The sequence below is a fragment of the Eubalaena glacialis genome, chromosome 8 (assembly GCF_028564815.1).
Source record: "Eubalaena glacialis isolate mEubGla1 chromosome 8, mEubGla1.1.hap2.+ XY, whole genome shotgun sequence".
Taxonomy (NCBI): Eukaryota; Metazoa; Chordata; class Mammalia; order Artiodactyla; family Balaenidae; genus Eubalaena; species Eubalaena glacialis.
The window spans coordinates 51,004,574-51,023,000 of record NC_083723.1 but is presented as its reverse complement, the minus strand read 5'-3'; the positions used below and the strand labels follow the sequence as shown (position 1 = coordinate 51,023,000).

The 18,427-nt window shown below is 37.7% G+C and overlaps 1 protein-coding gene and 1 long non-coding RNA gene across 11 annotated transcripts in view; one reads left to right on the top strand and one right to left on the bottom strand.

Annotated features, from left to right (window-relative positions):
- DMTF1 (cyclin D binding myb like transcription factor 1) overlaps nt 1-11,449 on the bottom strand; it is a 43,892-nt gene extending 32,443 nt beyond the window's left edge. Inside the window, exons 1-4 of one of the 5 annotated variants that reach the window (XM_061198483.1) lie at nt 11,324-11,449; nt 9,353-9,492; nt 1,732-1,852; nt 441-557 (exon numbers count right to left, since the gene is read on the bottom strand). In XM_061198483.1, coding sequence (XP_061054466.1) covers nt 441-549 — 109 coding nt within the window. In that variant the 5' untranslated portion in view covers nt 550-557; nt 1,732-1,852; nt 9,353-9,492; nt 11,324-11,449. Of the gene's footprint in view, nt 1-440; nt 558-1,326; nt 1,396-1,731; nt 1,853-2,427; nt 2,447-9,352; nt 9,493-10,260; nt 11,159-11,323 lie in introns of those variants that run through there. The other 4 variants (XM_061198486.1, XM_061198482.1, XM_061198484.1 and 1 more) reach the window with 4 other exon arrangements.
- The window catches only part of LOC133096778 (uncharacterized), a 57,557-nt gene continuing 49,740 nt past the window's right edge, over nt 10,611-18,427 (top strand). For 4 of the 6 annotated variants that reach the window (XR_009701832.1, XR_009701830.1, XR_009701827.1 and 1 more), the window contains exon 1: nt 11,563-11,661. This is a non-coding gene — a long non-coding RNA (uncharacterized LOC133096778). Of the gene's footprint in view, nt 10,773-11,562; nt 11,662-18,427 lie in introns of those variants that run through there. The other 2 variants (XR_009701828.1, XR_009701831.1) reach the window with 1 other exon arrangement.

Here is an 18,427-nt window from a genome sequence, read left to right as displayed (position 1 = left end):
TGAGACTGGAGGTGAAGGGAGGTTTCTAGAAAAGGTGTCTGAAACTTCAAAAAGAAACAGAAGCCAGGGGAAAAGGATTATTACTGGCAGTAGGAGTAATACATGCAGTCATACTGAGGTCCGAGAAGCTTAAAGTATGTTAGGAATATAAAAATAGCTGTGAACTGCTGGAATACCGATACATGAAATGTGGCAGGAAATGAGGCTGCAGGGAAAGCTGAGATGATGGGAGGCCTATGTGCCAAATTAAAGAACCTGAACTATATTCTAAAAACCATGGGAAGCTTATTAAAAAAAAAAAAAAACTTCCTATACTGTGAGTGAATTAAAAAAAACTTCCAAAAAGTTCATTCATTTGGGTTTTTCCGTAACATCTTACGGAAAAACTCGAACGAACTTTTTGGCCAACCCAATACAATTATGTCAGCAGGTTCTCCTACCATTCTGAGGGCAGTGAAGAATGAGGTTCCCGTCTGCGTCCCGAGTCAAAGTCACAGAGTTCACAGTTTCTACTGTTACTGTGTCAGAATCCTCTTCAACTGTGCTCATACTCAAATCTGTATAAGAACAGGTTTCAGATTAGGGTTTAAAAAATTATTTCCAAGTATGAACATAAAGTAGCCCACAGAACCCCGCCCCCCCAATTTGTATCTGCCTATAGTATTCTTCATGTGAAACTGCAATGATGCTTCAGGTTTCAAAACTTTTTTTCAAAAGTTTATACCAATTATTTAGAATTAGCTGTAATAATCTGCAAGAATCTAAATGTGATGATTAAAAACCTACAGCATTTACTTTTTTAAGAGTTGTTTTTATCACATCCAATGAAAGACAACCTGTTCCAAGTTGTCTGTCATATCAGCAAAAACTCACACCACTTTTTAGTTATTTTTTATTGGCAGCTTTGTGATATATTCAAATAGGTGTTTAACTTCTGATTCTTTACCAGAAGATCCATCACAACTTTTCTCTTAATCTAAGAATTACTTCTCTAAAACACTATTTACAAGTATTTAAGCTCTATTATTATCTGAAAAACAGGAACACTAAATAATTCTTCCTGCTGTTTTTTTCATAATATTGAACAAGTACATATATCTGTCATTGACCAAACTGTTTCCCTAATAGATATGGATCTAGGTCTTCTTTTGAAATAGAGAACTGGATTTTGCTTAAAGTGCCTTTACCTGTTATTTTACACATACATTATTTTCCTTTTGTTCAGACAGACTGAATAAGCAGCACTTTGAATACAGTATCTCATGGCTGACAGGGGGAAATGCCCTGAATTGTAATCAATGGCCTGCTTGAAGTCTTCGGGCTTACCTTGTAATGTTCAATGAAGTTCTTGCCTCAATACTCAATTTTGGTCTTGTCCACATACTTTTTTACCAACTAAATAATACAGAGGACATAAGCCTTGATGTGTATTAATCATTCAATATTTATTTGGTTGCTATATACAAGATATTAGTCTGTACATATATCTGCCATTTACACAAATGCATTTTCCCTTAGCAGAAAAACTTAAGAACTATTAACATTTACATGGTGAAGATCTACTGATTCACTCAAGTTCTACTGTACAAATTACTATTTTAAAAGGACATCATTCATTTTACAATGGTAAAGATGCCATTCCCCAATTAAAGATAAGTGGAGGTCATGATTTAGTTATGACTAAAATTTGCAAATCATGAGGTAAGATCCCTGGAACAAAGGAATGCTTACCTAGAAAACAGATGGATCAGCTATAGCCCTTCCCACAGAATCGAGTTGCCTTCCCTTTGCCACCAGCATCACTTTCATGTTATCCAGATTGTTTCTCCTCCATGTTCCTACCTCTGCAACACTGAAAAAGTAACAGCATTATACAATAAGGTTTACTGAGAACAAACAACTGTGTGCTAGCAGTATGCTGATGACAACCTAGCCTCAAGCCTCTGTGATGTCTCAACTAGAAGAGGAAGGACAAAACCAGAATTCTTCCGTAAGTAGACCTTTTGGAAATCAGCCTCTAAAAGAATTCTCCAGTGAAGGGCAGAAATGATGGGATCCTATGCCTACTAAGTCAGTTTATAGGCAGTTTCTCAGCCCAAGTTGCCCCTCATCAGGCAGTCAAACTTTCTCGGAAAAAATAGGTTGAATTACACCAGTGGTTCTATGAACTGTAGACCTGGGTACATGTAACGTGACCTAGGGTGTATACCAACCAACAATACCACAAATATTACCAGTAACTATATTTTTCTTTATAACAATTAACATCTCTCTTTAAATGTAGTACCATATTTCATCTTAAAGCATTAGAAACTATATAATATCTGTTAACAGCTCTGCCCAGGGATCTGTGGGGAAAAAAGGAATCCTAATCAGGCCAGAAAACATAAATTACAAGAAAGCTTTTGAATGTATTGTGAAACTTACAAAATCTGAAATGATTTGATTTTTAAAGGTTTCTTTCAATAAACTTCTCATCTTCATCCCAAAGGATCAACCGAAAATTAAAAAGCACAGTAAGATTTAAGGTTCAAGGGGATGTTTCAGCAAAAACCAATGATTAAAATTCTCATTTTCGCAGTATTCTAATTAGAACTCCTCTCTAGGATGGGTATCTTTGAGAACTGCTGTATATAAATAAGTCTGCAGTGCAACAGGTACAGACCCTGCTAGAGAAACATCCAGTCATTTAATAAGATTTCATGTTGTTCTCACTTCAGAATCCATTAAAAAGTTTGAAAGCTGGTTTGTAAAGTAATACCTACTGCAGAAGATGGAGAAATGAAATGTTAAAAAAAGAAAAAAGAAGTTAAAACCACCCATAAACTTGCCAAAATCATACTTCACTCTTGTTGATGTGTGTGTGTTTGTGTATGAGACTATACTGGAGAAGCAATTTTATATCCTGCATTTTAGAGTTCATTCACATCGAAACATGTGAAGGAAACCAAGCTAGGTATTTAACTGAAGTTTTCTGTACTGTTTAAAACTTCCACTGCATAAAAAACATGACATTATCCAACAAATAGCCTATAACTGGACATTTACATTCTTCCCAATTTTTCATTTCCGTAAAACACTGAAACATTCATACACTATTTCCTTAAACAATATTAATTACTGAAAATTATTAGATCAAAGAATACAACAAAATAAACTCTTAAATCATGCTGCAGTCTGTTTTCCAGAAAGGATGTACAAATTTATATTCCAACCACTGAGGTGTAAACTCTACTCCTGGTAGTAAATAAAAATACCCTGCCACTAGTATTTTTGTTTAAAAAGAAACAACAAAGCAAAAAAAAAAAAAAAAAAAAAAACCAGCACAACTCCTCATTTGATAGGTACAAAACGGTTACTGGTTTAGCAATTTAATGACTGTCATCTTAGGACCCAAATTAATCTAAAACTTCGGGAAAAAGAGAAAATAAAGGTGGATTTGAGAAGATATGGTAAGATACAAGGAAAGGTATCTTAAGGTAAGATACAAGGAAAAAGGAGAATGAAATAGCTAGATGAGAGTATTTCATTCTTGATAATCTGTACTGGGGTTAGAGGTTGATCCCATGCAGTGTACTAGCTTTAAATCAGGAATCTAGGTTCATTTTAAAAAGTCTGATAATTCATGTTAGAGATGAGTAAATGCTTCTACACTGCTTTGCAAATTAACTAGCATATCTGTTCAATCAACAAATATATATCACACGCGCAATGTGCCAGGGACTCTCTAGGCACTGGGATATAGTGGCTACTTTTTTTTTAACCCCCAAAGATAAGCTCTTGACTTACCTTCCTGGGGTTTTTCCCCTCTTGTACTTAGAGCTACACAGTCTGGATTTAATATTTAAGAAACTCACCTAATTTTATTTTTAATTTACTTTTTAAGGTAACACATTTACATGGTTCAAAATTCAAAAGGTAAAGCCTACTTTCCACTCTAGTTCCCTAGACCCCCTGCCTGGAGGTAAACAATGCTGTCAATTTCTCATGCCTCCTTCCAGTTATTTTACTCATATATGTCAATATATTCCTCCCTGCTACATACACTTTTTACAGAAATAGCATCATACTACAAATAGGGAAGCTTACCCTAATGGCTACTTTATATTGCTTCAACAGCAAGTACTGTAAGCCAGCCAACAGATTAATAGCAAAGTCCCCAAGGTGGGACCTGATTTGGCCTGGCAGGAGGGGATTAAAAAAGAAAGCCACTATGGCAGAGGCTTCTGAGCAAGAGGGAGAGTAGCTGAATTTAAGGCTGGAGAAAAAGACAGGGGCACATCTCACAAGGGCTTATAAATCCTTGGACTGTTTTAAATTGGGAAATATAATTTACATTTTGAAAAGATCATTCAGACTGCAATATGGAGAATGGATAAGGGATTAAGTCATGAAACAAGCAGCTGTCCAAGAGATGACAGTCATTTGGAATAGGTGGCAGAAATCAAAGGAAAGAGCCTGGACAGAGGATTTATTTTGGAGGTAGTGTTGACAGGATTTGCTGAAAGTAGATTAAGAGATGAGGAGCTATTTCAAGATGATTCCTAGACTTTTGGCTTGAATAACTGACTGAGTTTTGGGGCACTAGAAGATATTTATTAAATATTTTTATTACAGTTAATATCAACAAGTTAAGATATACGGCACCCAAATGAAGATGTCAAGTTGCCAGTTGGAAGCTGGAATTCAACAGGCAGGGATTAGACCCGTAAATTTGAGTTAGTGGCATGCAAATTGTTTTTAAAGATAAGATCACCTAGAGAAGTTAGAGAAGACAGCCTAGAGTTCTGAAGCAGAAGTCAAGCAACGCACAAACAAGGAAAGGAGACTGAGAAGGACCAGCCAGGGATACAGGAGGAAAACTAAGAGATGTTACTTAAAAGGCTTGAGAGTGTTTTTCAAGGAGCATTAAGTAGCTGACTTAAATACTGCTGAGAGGATAAGATGGAGAAGTGACTACTTGATTTGGCAATAAGTAGAATACTGCTGACCTACTGGAATACAGAGAATTGGAAGTACGGAAGGTAATACAAAACAGGTCTTTTACAAGGTTTAGCTCTCAAAGTAAGCAGAGTGAGAAGATCTATGGTAGCGTCAAGACAGCTTTTATAGGAAGAGTACGTCTGTATTTTAATATGATTATTAGAGCAACTGAAAAATGTTGGTACATAAATCAACTTACGATAGTAAGGTACAAAGTTGAGTAATTTAGGGGCTTGTACTGTAATTCATTATAGTGAAACTATGCTTAACTTCAAAACCCATTCCCCATTTGGTTTAATAGGGAAATATATCAAGAAGATCTCCAATTCTAACATCAATATTTTGGTTCCCTTTGGGGCAAATAAATACACACCATCAGCCTGTTTTTTTTTAAACATTTTTTAAGAAGACAATCTACATATTTATTTATTTAGGCCACACCACGAGGCATGTGGGATCTTAGTTCCCCTACCAGGGATCAACCCGTGGCTCCTGCACTGGAAGAGCAGAATCTTAACGACTGGACCACCAGGGAAGTCCACCATCAGCCAAGTCCACCATCAGCCTATTTAGATCTTCCTTTCTTTCTCTCAAATGGGTTATACCATATGCACTATTTTTTTTTAACCAACTAGAAGTGAGAACATGAAAGGAAAAGATTTTAACAGCCACTTCAATTGGTGAAATGGCATTCTGGCACGTTTCCATCATTTGGTGGACATCTTAATAATACCTTAGTGAAATCAAGAAAAGAATACCTGAAATGTGGTACAGAACAGTTATAGTACAGTACTTATATATACTCACATTTAAATGAGAAACGTATTTGTTTACATTTATAGCTCCCAATGAACAAGATGACCCTACTCAATGTAGAACCAAAAAACCTACTACTCTTGGATCTGTTACTTAACAAAGACTTTAAAGACATGAATCCTTTATTCTACTCCATTCCAGTATTGATGTAAAGTTTTTATTCATTAGATTATCTTAAACTGGTATTTCCATCAATTGAGTCTACATAATTGTCCTGGTTTACCAGGCAACTAAGTGTCATAATCTTCTAAAAACTAGATCGAACCAAGAAAAGTGGCATTTCTTCCTGGTTTTGGGACTAGTTTCTGTAGATAAATGTTTACTGGTTCCCAAGCACAGGACTAGTACAAATGGGGAAGGGTAGATTCTATTATTAGAGATCATGAGAAGCACAGAACACTTGCTGACCCTTGATGCTTGAAGATGTGATTCTTCACTGCAAGGTGGGATGAGACTACATGGTGTGAAAAACATTCAGTATTATAAAATAGTTTTATAAGGGGAAATCAAGCAAGCTACAGAACATAAAGCACCAGAATTTTATTGGATGAGGCAAAGACTGAGAAACACTAGCTGACGCAAAGTTTTTGGCATAATTCAACTAATAAGACAGTAAGGACACATTTAGTTTTCAGATGTCTTTTTTCCTGCCCCAATATAATAAGAAAATTACTCATTTTCCTTTTTTTTTGGTGATAATCTTCCAAACCTTTCAGCCATATAGCAACATACCTATTTTTAATTGTTTTTACGATACTGAGATCATACTGTCACATCCTTTATAACTTTTTTTTTGCACTTAACTTTATGGGGAGCATTTTCCGATATTACCAGTTATTCTTCCATAGCACTTTAAATGGGTACACGGTACTTAAACTTATCTAACCATTAACCTATTACTGAACATTTTTGTTTTCAAGGTCTTGCTATTATAGACTCCATATTGGCCACTACCATACCTTAGGTGGTACGCAACTAACGCCTTAGGAAATGCTTATAAGGGGATTTGCTTAGTAACATACAATAAAAAATCTGAAAGATATGTTTTGAAATATTTTTATTTTGAAAAAATGAAAACTCTGCTAAATAGAAAGTCTTAGTGGAAGAGAATAGGTAACAAATTCCTGGACTTCCCTGGTGGTGCAGTGGTTAAGAATCGCCTGCCAATGTAGGGGACACGGGTTCAATTCCTGGTCTGGGAAGATCCCACATGCCATGGAGCAACTAAGCCCGTGTACCACAACTACTGAAGCCCGCGTGCCTAGAGGCAGTGCTCCGCAACAAGAGAAGCCACCGCAGTGAGAAGCCCGCGCACCGCAACGAAGAGTAGCCCCTGCTCACCACAACTAGAGAAAGCCCGCGTGCAGCAACGAAGACCCAACGCAGCCAAAAATAAATAAATAAAATTTTTTTTTAAGTAAAAATAACGAAAGTTAATAAAAAGAAAAAAAAAATTCCTATATCCTGAACATGGGGACATAGAGGGATATCAGGAAACAGACAAAGCCACAGACATCTTAAATATTGATTTTATTAAATATAGGAATGGGGTCACTTCACAGTTGAGGTTGAATGCTTTGGACTATGGTCCCAGGCCCCTGGGGATTTGTTCTTCTGTATACTTTGTGGAAAAGTTTGAGAAAGAGAACTATAAATGAAGATACAAGCATACTGAATTAAGGTACCTAACTAATGTTCATTATGGCTTGGTTTTAAGATTATATGACTATATACCATAAAACGTCAATAAAAATATTAACAGGGTTTATTATAATAGGCTTTAATTGTTTAAGATGTTGATTTCAATTACCAACTACTGAAAACAATGACATTATTAGAGTAAAAAAAATTACTTGGTAGTATGATTCATTTCAAGGTACAGCATTTCATACCTGGTTTGGCAATACAACCATACTGCTTACTAAAAAACAAAAATGTTGTCTTTTACCCAGTGCATGATTTAAGAGCTATATAATATGTATCTGGCTACATTTTAAGATTTCAGCCATTGAAAACTGAGCCCTTTAAGCAAGGCATCATCAGAAGCTCTTTAAAGGAAATACATTAAATTATCACTATGGTTCTGATATACACTGAAGCCGATTTTTAAACCACACTTCTGCAACAGATACTAAAATACACATAGACAGTAAATAAACCTAAAGAGCATTTTTTTGCTGCCTAACACCTGATGGTCAAAAAGATTAGCTTTGACAACCAGTTACTTGGAAGAAGGGCTTGACAACACAGTGCACACAACTAAAATGACAGCTAAAAAAATGGCATAAGGTTAACACAAACACACACACACACACACCCCCCGCCAAACAAAAAGACAATTAAATTGTTCATAAAGAGCTCTCCAGTGTGCTTTTTCATGACAACTTCTTTCTGGTATTCATTCGTGGAATGGGCTCTTTCTATAAACTTGAAAAAGGAGACATGATAGACAGGTTTCTTCTTTTATTTAAGTTTATCATTTACCTTTACAGAATCAAAACAAAAACAAAGCCTACTTGTGATTTCTATTACAAGCATCCTCTTCACAAAAGGAAAAAAGTGAAGGAGAGAAATAATATGAAAGCAAATACCGCATACATTTGATAACTCTCTATTTTATATTTAATGCCCTTGGCAATAGATTTATCACTTTCTCAGGTCACTGCTAGCATTTAAGGACAGAAAAGGCTTTGGAGCCGAATTTGCAAAGCATTTAGAAGCATACCAATTCCTAAAGAATCCTCTTATATGAGGGGGAAAAACGGTGCTAAAAATGATGGTGGTAAGAGAAAACGATTAAAAAAGAAAACTCCATTTTGACAAGGCAGGTTAACAACTCAGTGTTAAAGAGACAGCCTCTATATATGATATTAAAAAACTGGAACTCTTCCTAATCTTTTCAAAGTTTTGATGTCTTTACAACAAAACACAGCTCCCACCCCCCCTCAATATTTTAACATCTATGTGCCAGGCTGTAAATTCCTAGGGACACTTGTTTCACATTATCTTACTCATCCTCACAAGTGTTAAGTCAATGTCCTTAATGGAGCATGAAAACAACAACTGTTTGAAATAATGAGATGTTATTTTCAGGACATACAAGTTTATTACAACATTAATAAAAATTAGGGTCTGTAGTTGTTGGAGAGATAAATAAGTGAGCAGAAAGATAAATATTATGTGGGAAAAGTAAGGACTAGTTTTGTTTTCTTTTCAATATTAACTAGTAACATCTAGCTAACTTTACAAATACACTTATCTCTCCCGCTGCCTTGTGGTGAAATGAGGTAACTTTTCTACATCTTAAAAAAAGCCTGTAAAAAGAAGAGAACTTGGGAAAAAGAAAAAAAAAAAAAAAGACTAAAGAAGACAACTACCTTCTTTTGGGGTATAATTCTCTACCAGTAACCATTTCCCATGACTGCTTCCCCTCAAAATACTTCTAAAACCTGAACACCCAGAGAAAAATGTTTATATAGCATATATTTATTCATATAACTGCTCAAAGTGTGGACTTAAAGTTCTATATAAGTATGCAATGCCCAGTACTTACTGATTAACTGTTGATGAAGACAGGGCAATAGCATTTTGGATCCACCATCTAGCTCAACTGCAATCAATTAAAGAGATTCACGGAGAATATGCAGGTTCTAGATCAGTCCCAAAAAGCATATTTTGGGGTGAGCCTATCAACTAAAATAGTAAAAAAAAAAAAAAAAAAAAAAAAAAAATTAGCTTGTTTGGTGGCACATAAAGTACTTAGTATATGGGAGTTAAAATAATAAGATTATCACAAAACATGAAATATTTTTTCTTCATAACTAACACGTAATTTTTTCCCCCAGAAATGATCAGGCTAGTTTTTGTCCCTTGTGAATGAAGGGTAAAAAACTTTATTCTCACACCAAATTTTAGTCAAACAGACTGACAATTTTTGTAACGGTAAGGAACATAAACTTAATTTCTTCCTGAACCTTAACTAACTCTCTAAATCTTAACCTAATAAATGTATCTTACCACCACTACAGCATCACAGTAAAAAAGTAAGTTTTTGGTGTATTATCAGCACGGTCTTTAAACGTTTAAATGCTGGTAAATTATTCAAATTACTAAATAAATAAATAGAAAAAAAAATGCAGTGACACTCAAAGTTATTTGAAACACAAGTTTAAGAGCAGCTCAAAGAAAAAAAACTGAAGTAATGGAAAAATATGAACATCCTTCCCTGAAAAGTAGTTTTTCTGTCTGTAAAACTTTCAACACAACGCAAGAATGTCTTACTTGAACTGGAGCTTAAAAGCTAAAAATGGTTGTCTTCGGGAAATCAAAATAAAGGTAAAATCCGTAAAAGATAAAATACTTCCAAACGGTATTACTGTTAAGTTTAAAATACTGAACATTAGTAAGTAATCCTACAGAATACGCTTTTTGTCAAATGTCCCAACAAGCAGCCTCACCTACCGTCAGAAAGAAGGTGCACAACGATGAATCAAGTTACGAGAAAATAACCATTGAATGTGAATTTCCAAATTCAATCAGGGAAAGGGAGCCCTGACTTTTACATTTCACAGATTTATCACCTCTCCTTATCTACACCGAATTATTTTTATTCTAAAAACACATGCTGTACCATTCAACTGCAGAGAATTGGCCACTTCTACCCTCAAACCTATGCCGCAGACTGCCTGAAGATTCTCAAAGTCTACTTTAAAGGAAGAAAAAAATTAAAAAATTTAAAAACTTCCTCGGAACTCGTCAAAATACGACAATCCCTATTTTGCAGGCTCATTTTCCTGTTCTCTGCCGGGTTAGGTCTGTCTCCCCGCACTCCAGCTCCTCTCTTTCCCTTTTAAAAGAGACTCAGGCTGACAGAGATGGTTCGGCGAGCAACCCCGACCCCTTCCGCTTGGGCCATGAACAGCTGAGCGAGAGTGAACCCCAAAAGGTGGGAGAAGAGTCGAAGAGGCGAAAAGGTAAGAGGAAAAAACAGGGGGTGCGGTGGGGTGGCGCGAGACAAGCCCCAACTCTCTCGATCCCATCCAACCTCACCTCTCCTTCACCGTACCAAATAAAACCGAAAAGGTAACAAAAACGTAAAAAAGGAACCCTACGAAAAAGCAAGGAGGGCTTCCTCACTCTCGGGGTTCCCGGGCCCGATTCTCTCGCCAAGCTCCCGGCCCACCCCACCCCCAGGGGTCCCGGCGCCATTTAGCTCCTCCGAAGCCGCCGCCATTTTCCGCCCCCGCCGGATCGCTAGCTGTGCCTCCGCGGCCGCTCGCTACCCTGCTCTGCAGCCCACGCCACCGCCGCAGGCCCGGCCCCGAGAGGGAGGCCCTGGCGTGAGCGTGAGGGGACTGCAGCTTCAGCGTCACGAAGGCCCAGCTCCCACCCCGCCCGCGGTGCCCGAGCGCCGGCAGCTGGCGCCGGCCGGCGAGAGCAGGCGGGCAGCAAGGGGGCCGGACAGGCTCCACTGGGCGGAGCGGCCCTAGCGGCGCTTGGGACCTGAGGCTTCCATCGCACTTACTTCCTGTTTTGGGTCCGGGCACTTTGGAAGAACCAGGATGGAGGCTCCAAAAAATACCAGGATGGAGGAAGCAGCCACGGGCAAGAGTGGCTGCAGCTGGAGTGAGCGAGCGCGACAAGCCACCGGAAACGGAGCTACGGCCGCGCCCCGCCCCCAGCCCCCGCGCGCTCCCCCGCCCGGCCTCCTCTCCCTGGGGGCGGCCCTGCGCGCCGGCCGTGGCGTCACTTCCGGCCAAGTCGGAGCGCGAAAAAAGGTCCCTGGTTATTTGAGCTTCGAGCCCCATCTGAGTGGGAGTTGTTCGTTGTCTGCTCTTTTCTCCTCCTCCTACAAGGAAATAGGTACTGACTGATGCCATGAAGGAGGACCTTCTTTCTTTGGCGCAACTGTGGTTTTCCTGGCTCGGCGACAGTCGGGCCTCGCCAGCCGACTTTCGTAATTATTCTGGGCCTGGGAGCGGAGGGAGCCTCGCGTGTGGAACTGTTAGAAAGCCGGGTCTGGGTGCAGACGATAACCGGGAATTGTTTGTCTGGCTCTTCTGACTTGGTCTGCCTTGCCGTAGGCGCGTAGAGGTGTTACCCGTTGGGCGTATGATGCAATTCTTGGTGAAATGTATCCTGTGTGAATGTAGGAATATGCTGTTCTGTACTGCACAGTACGCCTTATAAAGCACGGCTTTTCTAGAGTGGATGCTCTTCAGTTAGCCTGGGGAGCTTTCAGGGAAGACCAATACTCGGCCCCGCCCCCAGAGAGTCTTTAAGCTTCCAGAGACTCCTGCAGAGATTTTTCTTTTGAAAGAGTCCTGAAAATTTTTTTAATTAATTTTTTTTACGGGAATATAGTTGATTTACAATGTTGTGTTAGTTTCTGCTGTACAGCGAGTCAGTTATACATGTACGTATATCCACTCTTTTTTTTAGAGTCTGTTCCCATATAGGTCATTACAGAGTTGGGAATAGAGTTCCCTGGGCTATACAGTAGGTTCTTGTTAGGTAGCTATTTTACATAAAGTAGTGTGTATGTGTCAAACCCAGTCTCCCAAAGAATTCCGAAGATTTAGTGGTCGGAACCCTGTTACGACTCTTCTTAGGATTCATTTCACTTGTTTATAAAATTGAGTTATTGTACGCTGCTTTTCTTTTGCTAGTGGGATGAGAGGAGTTTAGAAATTAGATTTGACAAATATTCTTGCATCCAGCAACTATGTGTAGACTTACACTACATTGTCGCAATGGGAGTGTAGTGAGCATCGGTTGTAAAGGTCAAATGAAGGCCGTCAAGAGTGTGTATACGTACGTCTTGAATTGGTCTTAACTAATGAAGTTGATAATGCTTAGTGATTTCTTTTCCTCTCTTTTGGCTTAAAAAAAATTTTTTTTTTGCAACCCCGGTTTCTTTTGAATACAGAATGCAGTTGGAAGACTTCGTGGAAGTGACACTAATTCATTGAAGAAAGGGGAAAAAGTACACACTGAAATAAATGGGTTTAGATAGATAAATCTTTGTTTCGATTTTAAGCCAAATGTACACAGTTTTCACCAGTAGTCCACATTATCTATTCTTTGGGGTAACTGTCTCACTCATAAATGTTGCATTTCATAAAAAAGAGTGTAAAACGAAATACCATCACACACCAATTAGAAGTGCTAAAATTCCAAACGCTGCCAACACAAGGGCTGATGAGGCTTTGGAGCAATAGGAACTCTCATTCATTGATAGAGGGAATGCAGAATGATACAGCCACTTTGGAAGACAGTTTGGTGCTTTCTTACAGAACTAAGCATATTCTTACCATGTGATCCATTAATTGCTCCTTGATATTTACCCCAAATAGTTGAAACCTTACCTCCGCACAGAGATATTTATACCAACTTCATTGTAATTGCCAAAACTTAGAAGCAACCAAGATGTGCTTCAGTAGGCAAATGGATAAACTGTGGTACATCCATACAATAGAGTATTATTCAGTGCTAAAAAGAATTGAGCTGTCGAGCCATGAAAAGACATGGAGGAATCTTAAATGCATGCCACTAAGTGAAAGAAGTCTACTTGAAAAGGCTACCTATTGTATGATTCCAACTATCTGACTTTTTGGAAAGGGCAAAACTATGGAGATAGTAAAAAGATCAGTAGTTGCCAGGGTTTGAGGCCAGAGGAAGAGAAATAGGTGGAGCACAGAGGATTTTTTTAAGGCAGCGAAATGATTTTGTATAATGCTGTAATGGTAGATACATGGCATTATACATTTATCAAAACCCATACAATGTACAACACAGATAGTGAACCCTAATGTAACCCACAGACTTTGGTTGTTAATGATATGTCAGTGTTGGTTCATCATTTGAAAATAAATGTACCACTCCGGTGGGATATGTTGATAGTGTTCATGTGTAGGGCACGGTGGATGTGGGAAGTCTCTGTATCTTCCCCTCAATTTTGCTGTGAATCTTAAACTGTCCCCCCAGATAAGGTCTATTTAAAAAAAAGAAAATATAAAAGGGCCTGGATTTGGACAAGGTTAGCTAACATTTTTTGAGTGCTTATGTGTCATTTAAATGCTTTACGTATATTAAACACATTTAATGTTCACAATTGCCAAAGCTTCAGTATAGTTATTACAAATGATTCCCATTTTAGACAAGAACCAAAAAAGTGAAGGAATGTGTCCAAGGAAACACAGCAAATAAATGGTAGAGTCAGAATGAAAGCCTCAGCTCCAGAGCCTATGCTCTGAACTACCCTTCTGCAGCTCAAAAAGTACACTTTGGCAACAGTCTTTTTATAATGAAAAATTATTACAACCAGTTTCCAGAGTCTTTACTGAACTGGAAGAAGGATACATTTGACCAGTTTTCAAAAATAACTGTCAAGAGCAGCATGTTATTGCATCTAAATTTATTACCAGTTTGTGGTAATCTCTGCATCCCACTGTGGTTATGGCACATATCGTTCAATTTTTAAATGAGTACATAAATAATAGGTAACCAACACCATGAGGCAGGAGAGTGTTGTGGTATAGATGTTGAAGTCAGACCCGAGTGTGAATCTTGACTTTATTGCTTAGCGGTGGGTATGGTACTTCGCATCTCTAAGCTTCGCTTGCTTTTGAAAAGTGGGGATAGTAAAATCTATCTCCCAGAATAATGTAGGCAACATGCTTTGCACAGAGCCTGTCATATGTAGTAAGCACTTAAATATGGAAACTAATAAACCGGTGAACCAGAAAAGCAATTAAATTACTCAAAGTGGAGTTCTAATGAGATAATAGTTACATATGTAAAATTGTTAACATTACCATTTACAAGGAATTGGTTCTTAATTAGCTACATTTTCCACAAAGCATTACCGTGTAGGATTCTTTTTCACTGAGGCATAAGAGAGTGTTATCTAAATTATAGTTGCTACCCATTCTCTTCTGAAAAATCTTAGGTTAGTCTGCACTTCGCTGTTAATTCCCTAAAAAAAGTCAAGTGCATCCTCATAATTAATTCTTCCTTTCTGGGTGAGTTTCTTTCATAATTACCTTTTCCCAAGGTCAATTGGTGTTTTCTTGGGGAAAACAAGTGTATTTTAGTATTAGTTTAATACATAATTTTAAAAGTGAACCTATAATAGTAACACCTCTATATCTTTAACTTGCATTATCAACGTAAGACTATCCAAACATAAGTTTAAACTTAGAGCAACTTTCTGCAATTATAATTCTCGGTGTTTCCTACCTCACTACTTAGTCAATATGTACCTAGGGAATGCATGAGATTTTTAATATTATCCTAGGAGTTACCTAATTAGTAATTAAATATTTTGTAGAAAAATCGTGAAAAATAGTTCTTTCATAAATAGAAGGTATTGTAAAAGTATAGCACAGTTATGGTATTTACTGCATTTGCTAGTTATGATTAACTCTGTTGGACTCCAGATTTTTTATAACACTTTCATGAACCTCATCAGCAATAGAGTATTGATGAAATGACCTTCCTTTTTTGAAAGGTTGATATGTTAATATACAAGTGTTTCAAATACTGAGAGGCAGGTTTTATTGTTTAATGATTGTCTCATGTCCTGGATGTCATGATTCAGAATAAAGAGATGTTTGCAAGGACTTCTGTTCAAAGTAAATGAAAAATATAATTATTGAGTAGCCCATTTTCTTTCTACACAGTCTCTGAGTCCTATTAATACAACTGATGTGTATACACTGGAAGCCCTGCCAGAATTTCCGGCAAGCTGATGGGGATTCCTGTGCTAAGAGAGGAATGAGCAAACTGTCCCTAGTTAGGCCAGCACATCAGGCTCTTCCAAGTCCTCTTCTGTCTGAGATTCCTCCTCCAGGCTTTTGTCTGGGACTTTTGGCACTCCATCTCATAACCCCTTTCCTGCTCTCCATTTCATGTCAGTGTCTCATCTCTACACTTCTTTTAATCTTTCAGCCTGGTTACCTCTTCACTTCATTTTCTTTTGCAATAGATCTTTACTGAGGCCTATTCATAGAACATCAGCAAAAATTGGTTCCTCTTCCAGTTAGGAGAATGGAGAACTAAGACTTCAGATCTTCCCAGCAAGAGAGGGTGGAAGTTTTCATTCTGTCGTTGAAAATTTTGTGGGCAAAATGAAACAGAAACAGTTAAGTTACTTTACTAAAATTGGGAGAATGTTTGAACCCAGATTCAAATATCTGTTCCTTTATAGTCTGGCCTAGAAGGGAGAGGGACCATATATTGGTAAATCAATCGGTAATTGCCAATTTGGTAAGTTCTAAACTCTGAAGGTGAACTTTATGTAGGGAGTTCAGAGCTGGGTTTTCTGAGAAGACACTTGAGCAGGGACTGGAAAGGTGACAAATTGCCAGAGTAGGGGGCGGGAGGTGGGAAGGCATTTGTTCAGCTAGTGTGGGAAAGAGTGTGTTTGTAGAAAGCAGCTGGTGTATAATGTTTATAAAATGGTGAGAGCACAGTGCTGGTAAGTAGTAGGCTCAGTCTCTTGCTGATGTTAACTGAGTTTAATACCCCATTCCTCTAAGGCTGGACCATCTGCTGCCTCTGCCTTGTCTTATAGCTTCAGTTTGCCAGCATCTGGTACAGTACCTTAACTTAGCAGACACTTAGATGTTTGTTGAGTTCAAAGATAATTGTGTCTTAAACCAGGAGATCAGAAACCTAGCCATTTTTATTTTTTGGCAGGAGAGCTCAGTCTTTTTTCAGATAGTGTCACTACTCGGGCAACTCTGGAATGAAACAAACAAATGTTACCTTTATTATTACTCTAGTAGAAGGAGGTTATTTTAACAAGATGCCACATGTTCGGCCTTATTCTAAACTTTATTACCCAGATCTTGTCCATCTAGATGCAGTATTTTAAGGATAGAAGTGTTGCATTTTAACCAGCAGATGTCCTTATTGTTCAGCAAGATTTTTTTTTTTTTTTTTTTTCCCCAGACCAGTAGCTACAACAGTAGATGGGAATTCTGTGCCTTGAATTTGTTAGTGATAAGCTGTGGTAGACAAATGACAAGCCTCAACAATAGTAAAACCGAAGGGATTATGCTTTGAAATTCAAATGTGAAAGGCCCTCTAGCATTTAATGACTTGTCATTGATTAATTCCCTTCTCTTTTATTCGATGTATATCTGATTCCCTTGCCCAGAATATGCAGTGACAGAGAAAGAAACAAGGAACCTGCGTAACCTTTATAGCTTCCAGGAGTTTGCACATTTGTGATACACCCATTCCTTCCTTTCATTCAGCAGACCTTCGTGAGCATGTCCTTTGTATTGAGCACTATCCTAGGCATAGGGAATATGGAAGTGGTCAAGAGAGACTAAGGGATGGAGGAGCTTACATTATAGTAGTTTTTTTCCAGCGTGTCTTTGTACAAAACTCTTGGTTAACTCTTGTAATTTACTAAATTATTGCAACTGCCCATGAAACTTGCTCACAATTAACTTAATGAGGGATTAAGACAAAATATGAATCAAATCACTTAGTATCATCAGATTGATCTAAATTGCAAATACTAGGAAAGATGGACCAATCTCTTGGTCTTGCTTAGTCAAAGCACTTTGAAACATATCTGGCAAATAGTAGGTGCTCAAAAATGTCAGCTATTATTATTTGTCTTTATCCATCATAACAACAAATAATGAAAAGCAGGAAAAGAGAATTGCCTTATTTGTTGAGTAGGATTTCTTAGGGCAACAATTTTATTTCAGTGAAGAGGATTGGTATATAAAAAATTCTTTAATATATTAAGATTTGTATTGAAATCATAATAGCTAGCAAGTAGTCTTTCTAGATATCTTTTAAACTTATTTTAAACTGCGTTTCATAGTGGCAGTCTATTGCTGAAAGGTATGGAAAGGCATAGTATAAGTTCCATTGTTTTACATTTTTTGTTTCTCTGAAACTGTTTCTTGGAAATTGGCCTGTTTTCATGTTTCTGGGCAATGTGTTTTAAGCACTAGAGAAAGTGATATGGCCTCTTACTTAAAGATGCATTGGATACCCTTAATATACATGCAACAGATACATACAGACACATGCAAGGTAAAGGTTTTTCTTGACCTGAAATTGTTAGAGGTAAAATCTAAACTTAGTAGGAAACACTGTTTTTCAAGCAAGCTATTCCTCCCCCCAAAGTACCTGAAATATCAACCTAGTCTTATAATACCTACCTAATTTAAGAATATCTACATTATATATATATATATTTTAAAAATTTATTTAATTGAAGTATAGTTGATTTACAATGTTGTGTTAATTTCTGCTGTACAGCAAAGTGATTGTTATACATATATATACATTCTTTTTCATATCCTTTTCCGTTATGGTTTCTCACAGGATATTGAATATAGTTCCCTGTGCTATACAGGAGGACGTTGTTGTTTATCCCTCCTATATATAATAGTTTGCATCTGCTAACCCCAAACTCCCAGTCCTTCCCTTCCCCACACTCACCCCCCCTTGGCAACCACTAGTCTGTTCTCTTATGTCTGTGAGTCTGTTTCTGTTTCATAAAGAATATCTATGTTATATTAAATATAACCATAGTAAATTAAATTCCAGAGCATAATACCTTTGTTATAACAACTGCACCTTAAGTGGACAGACC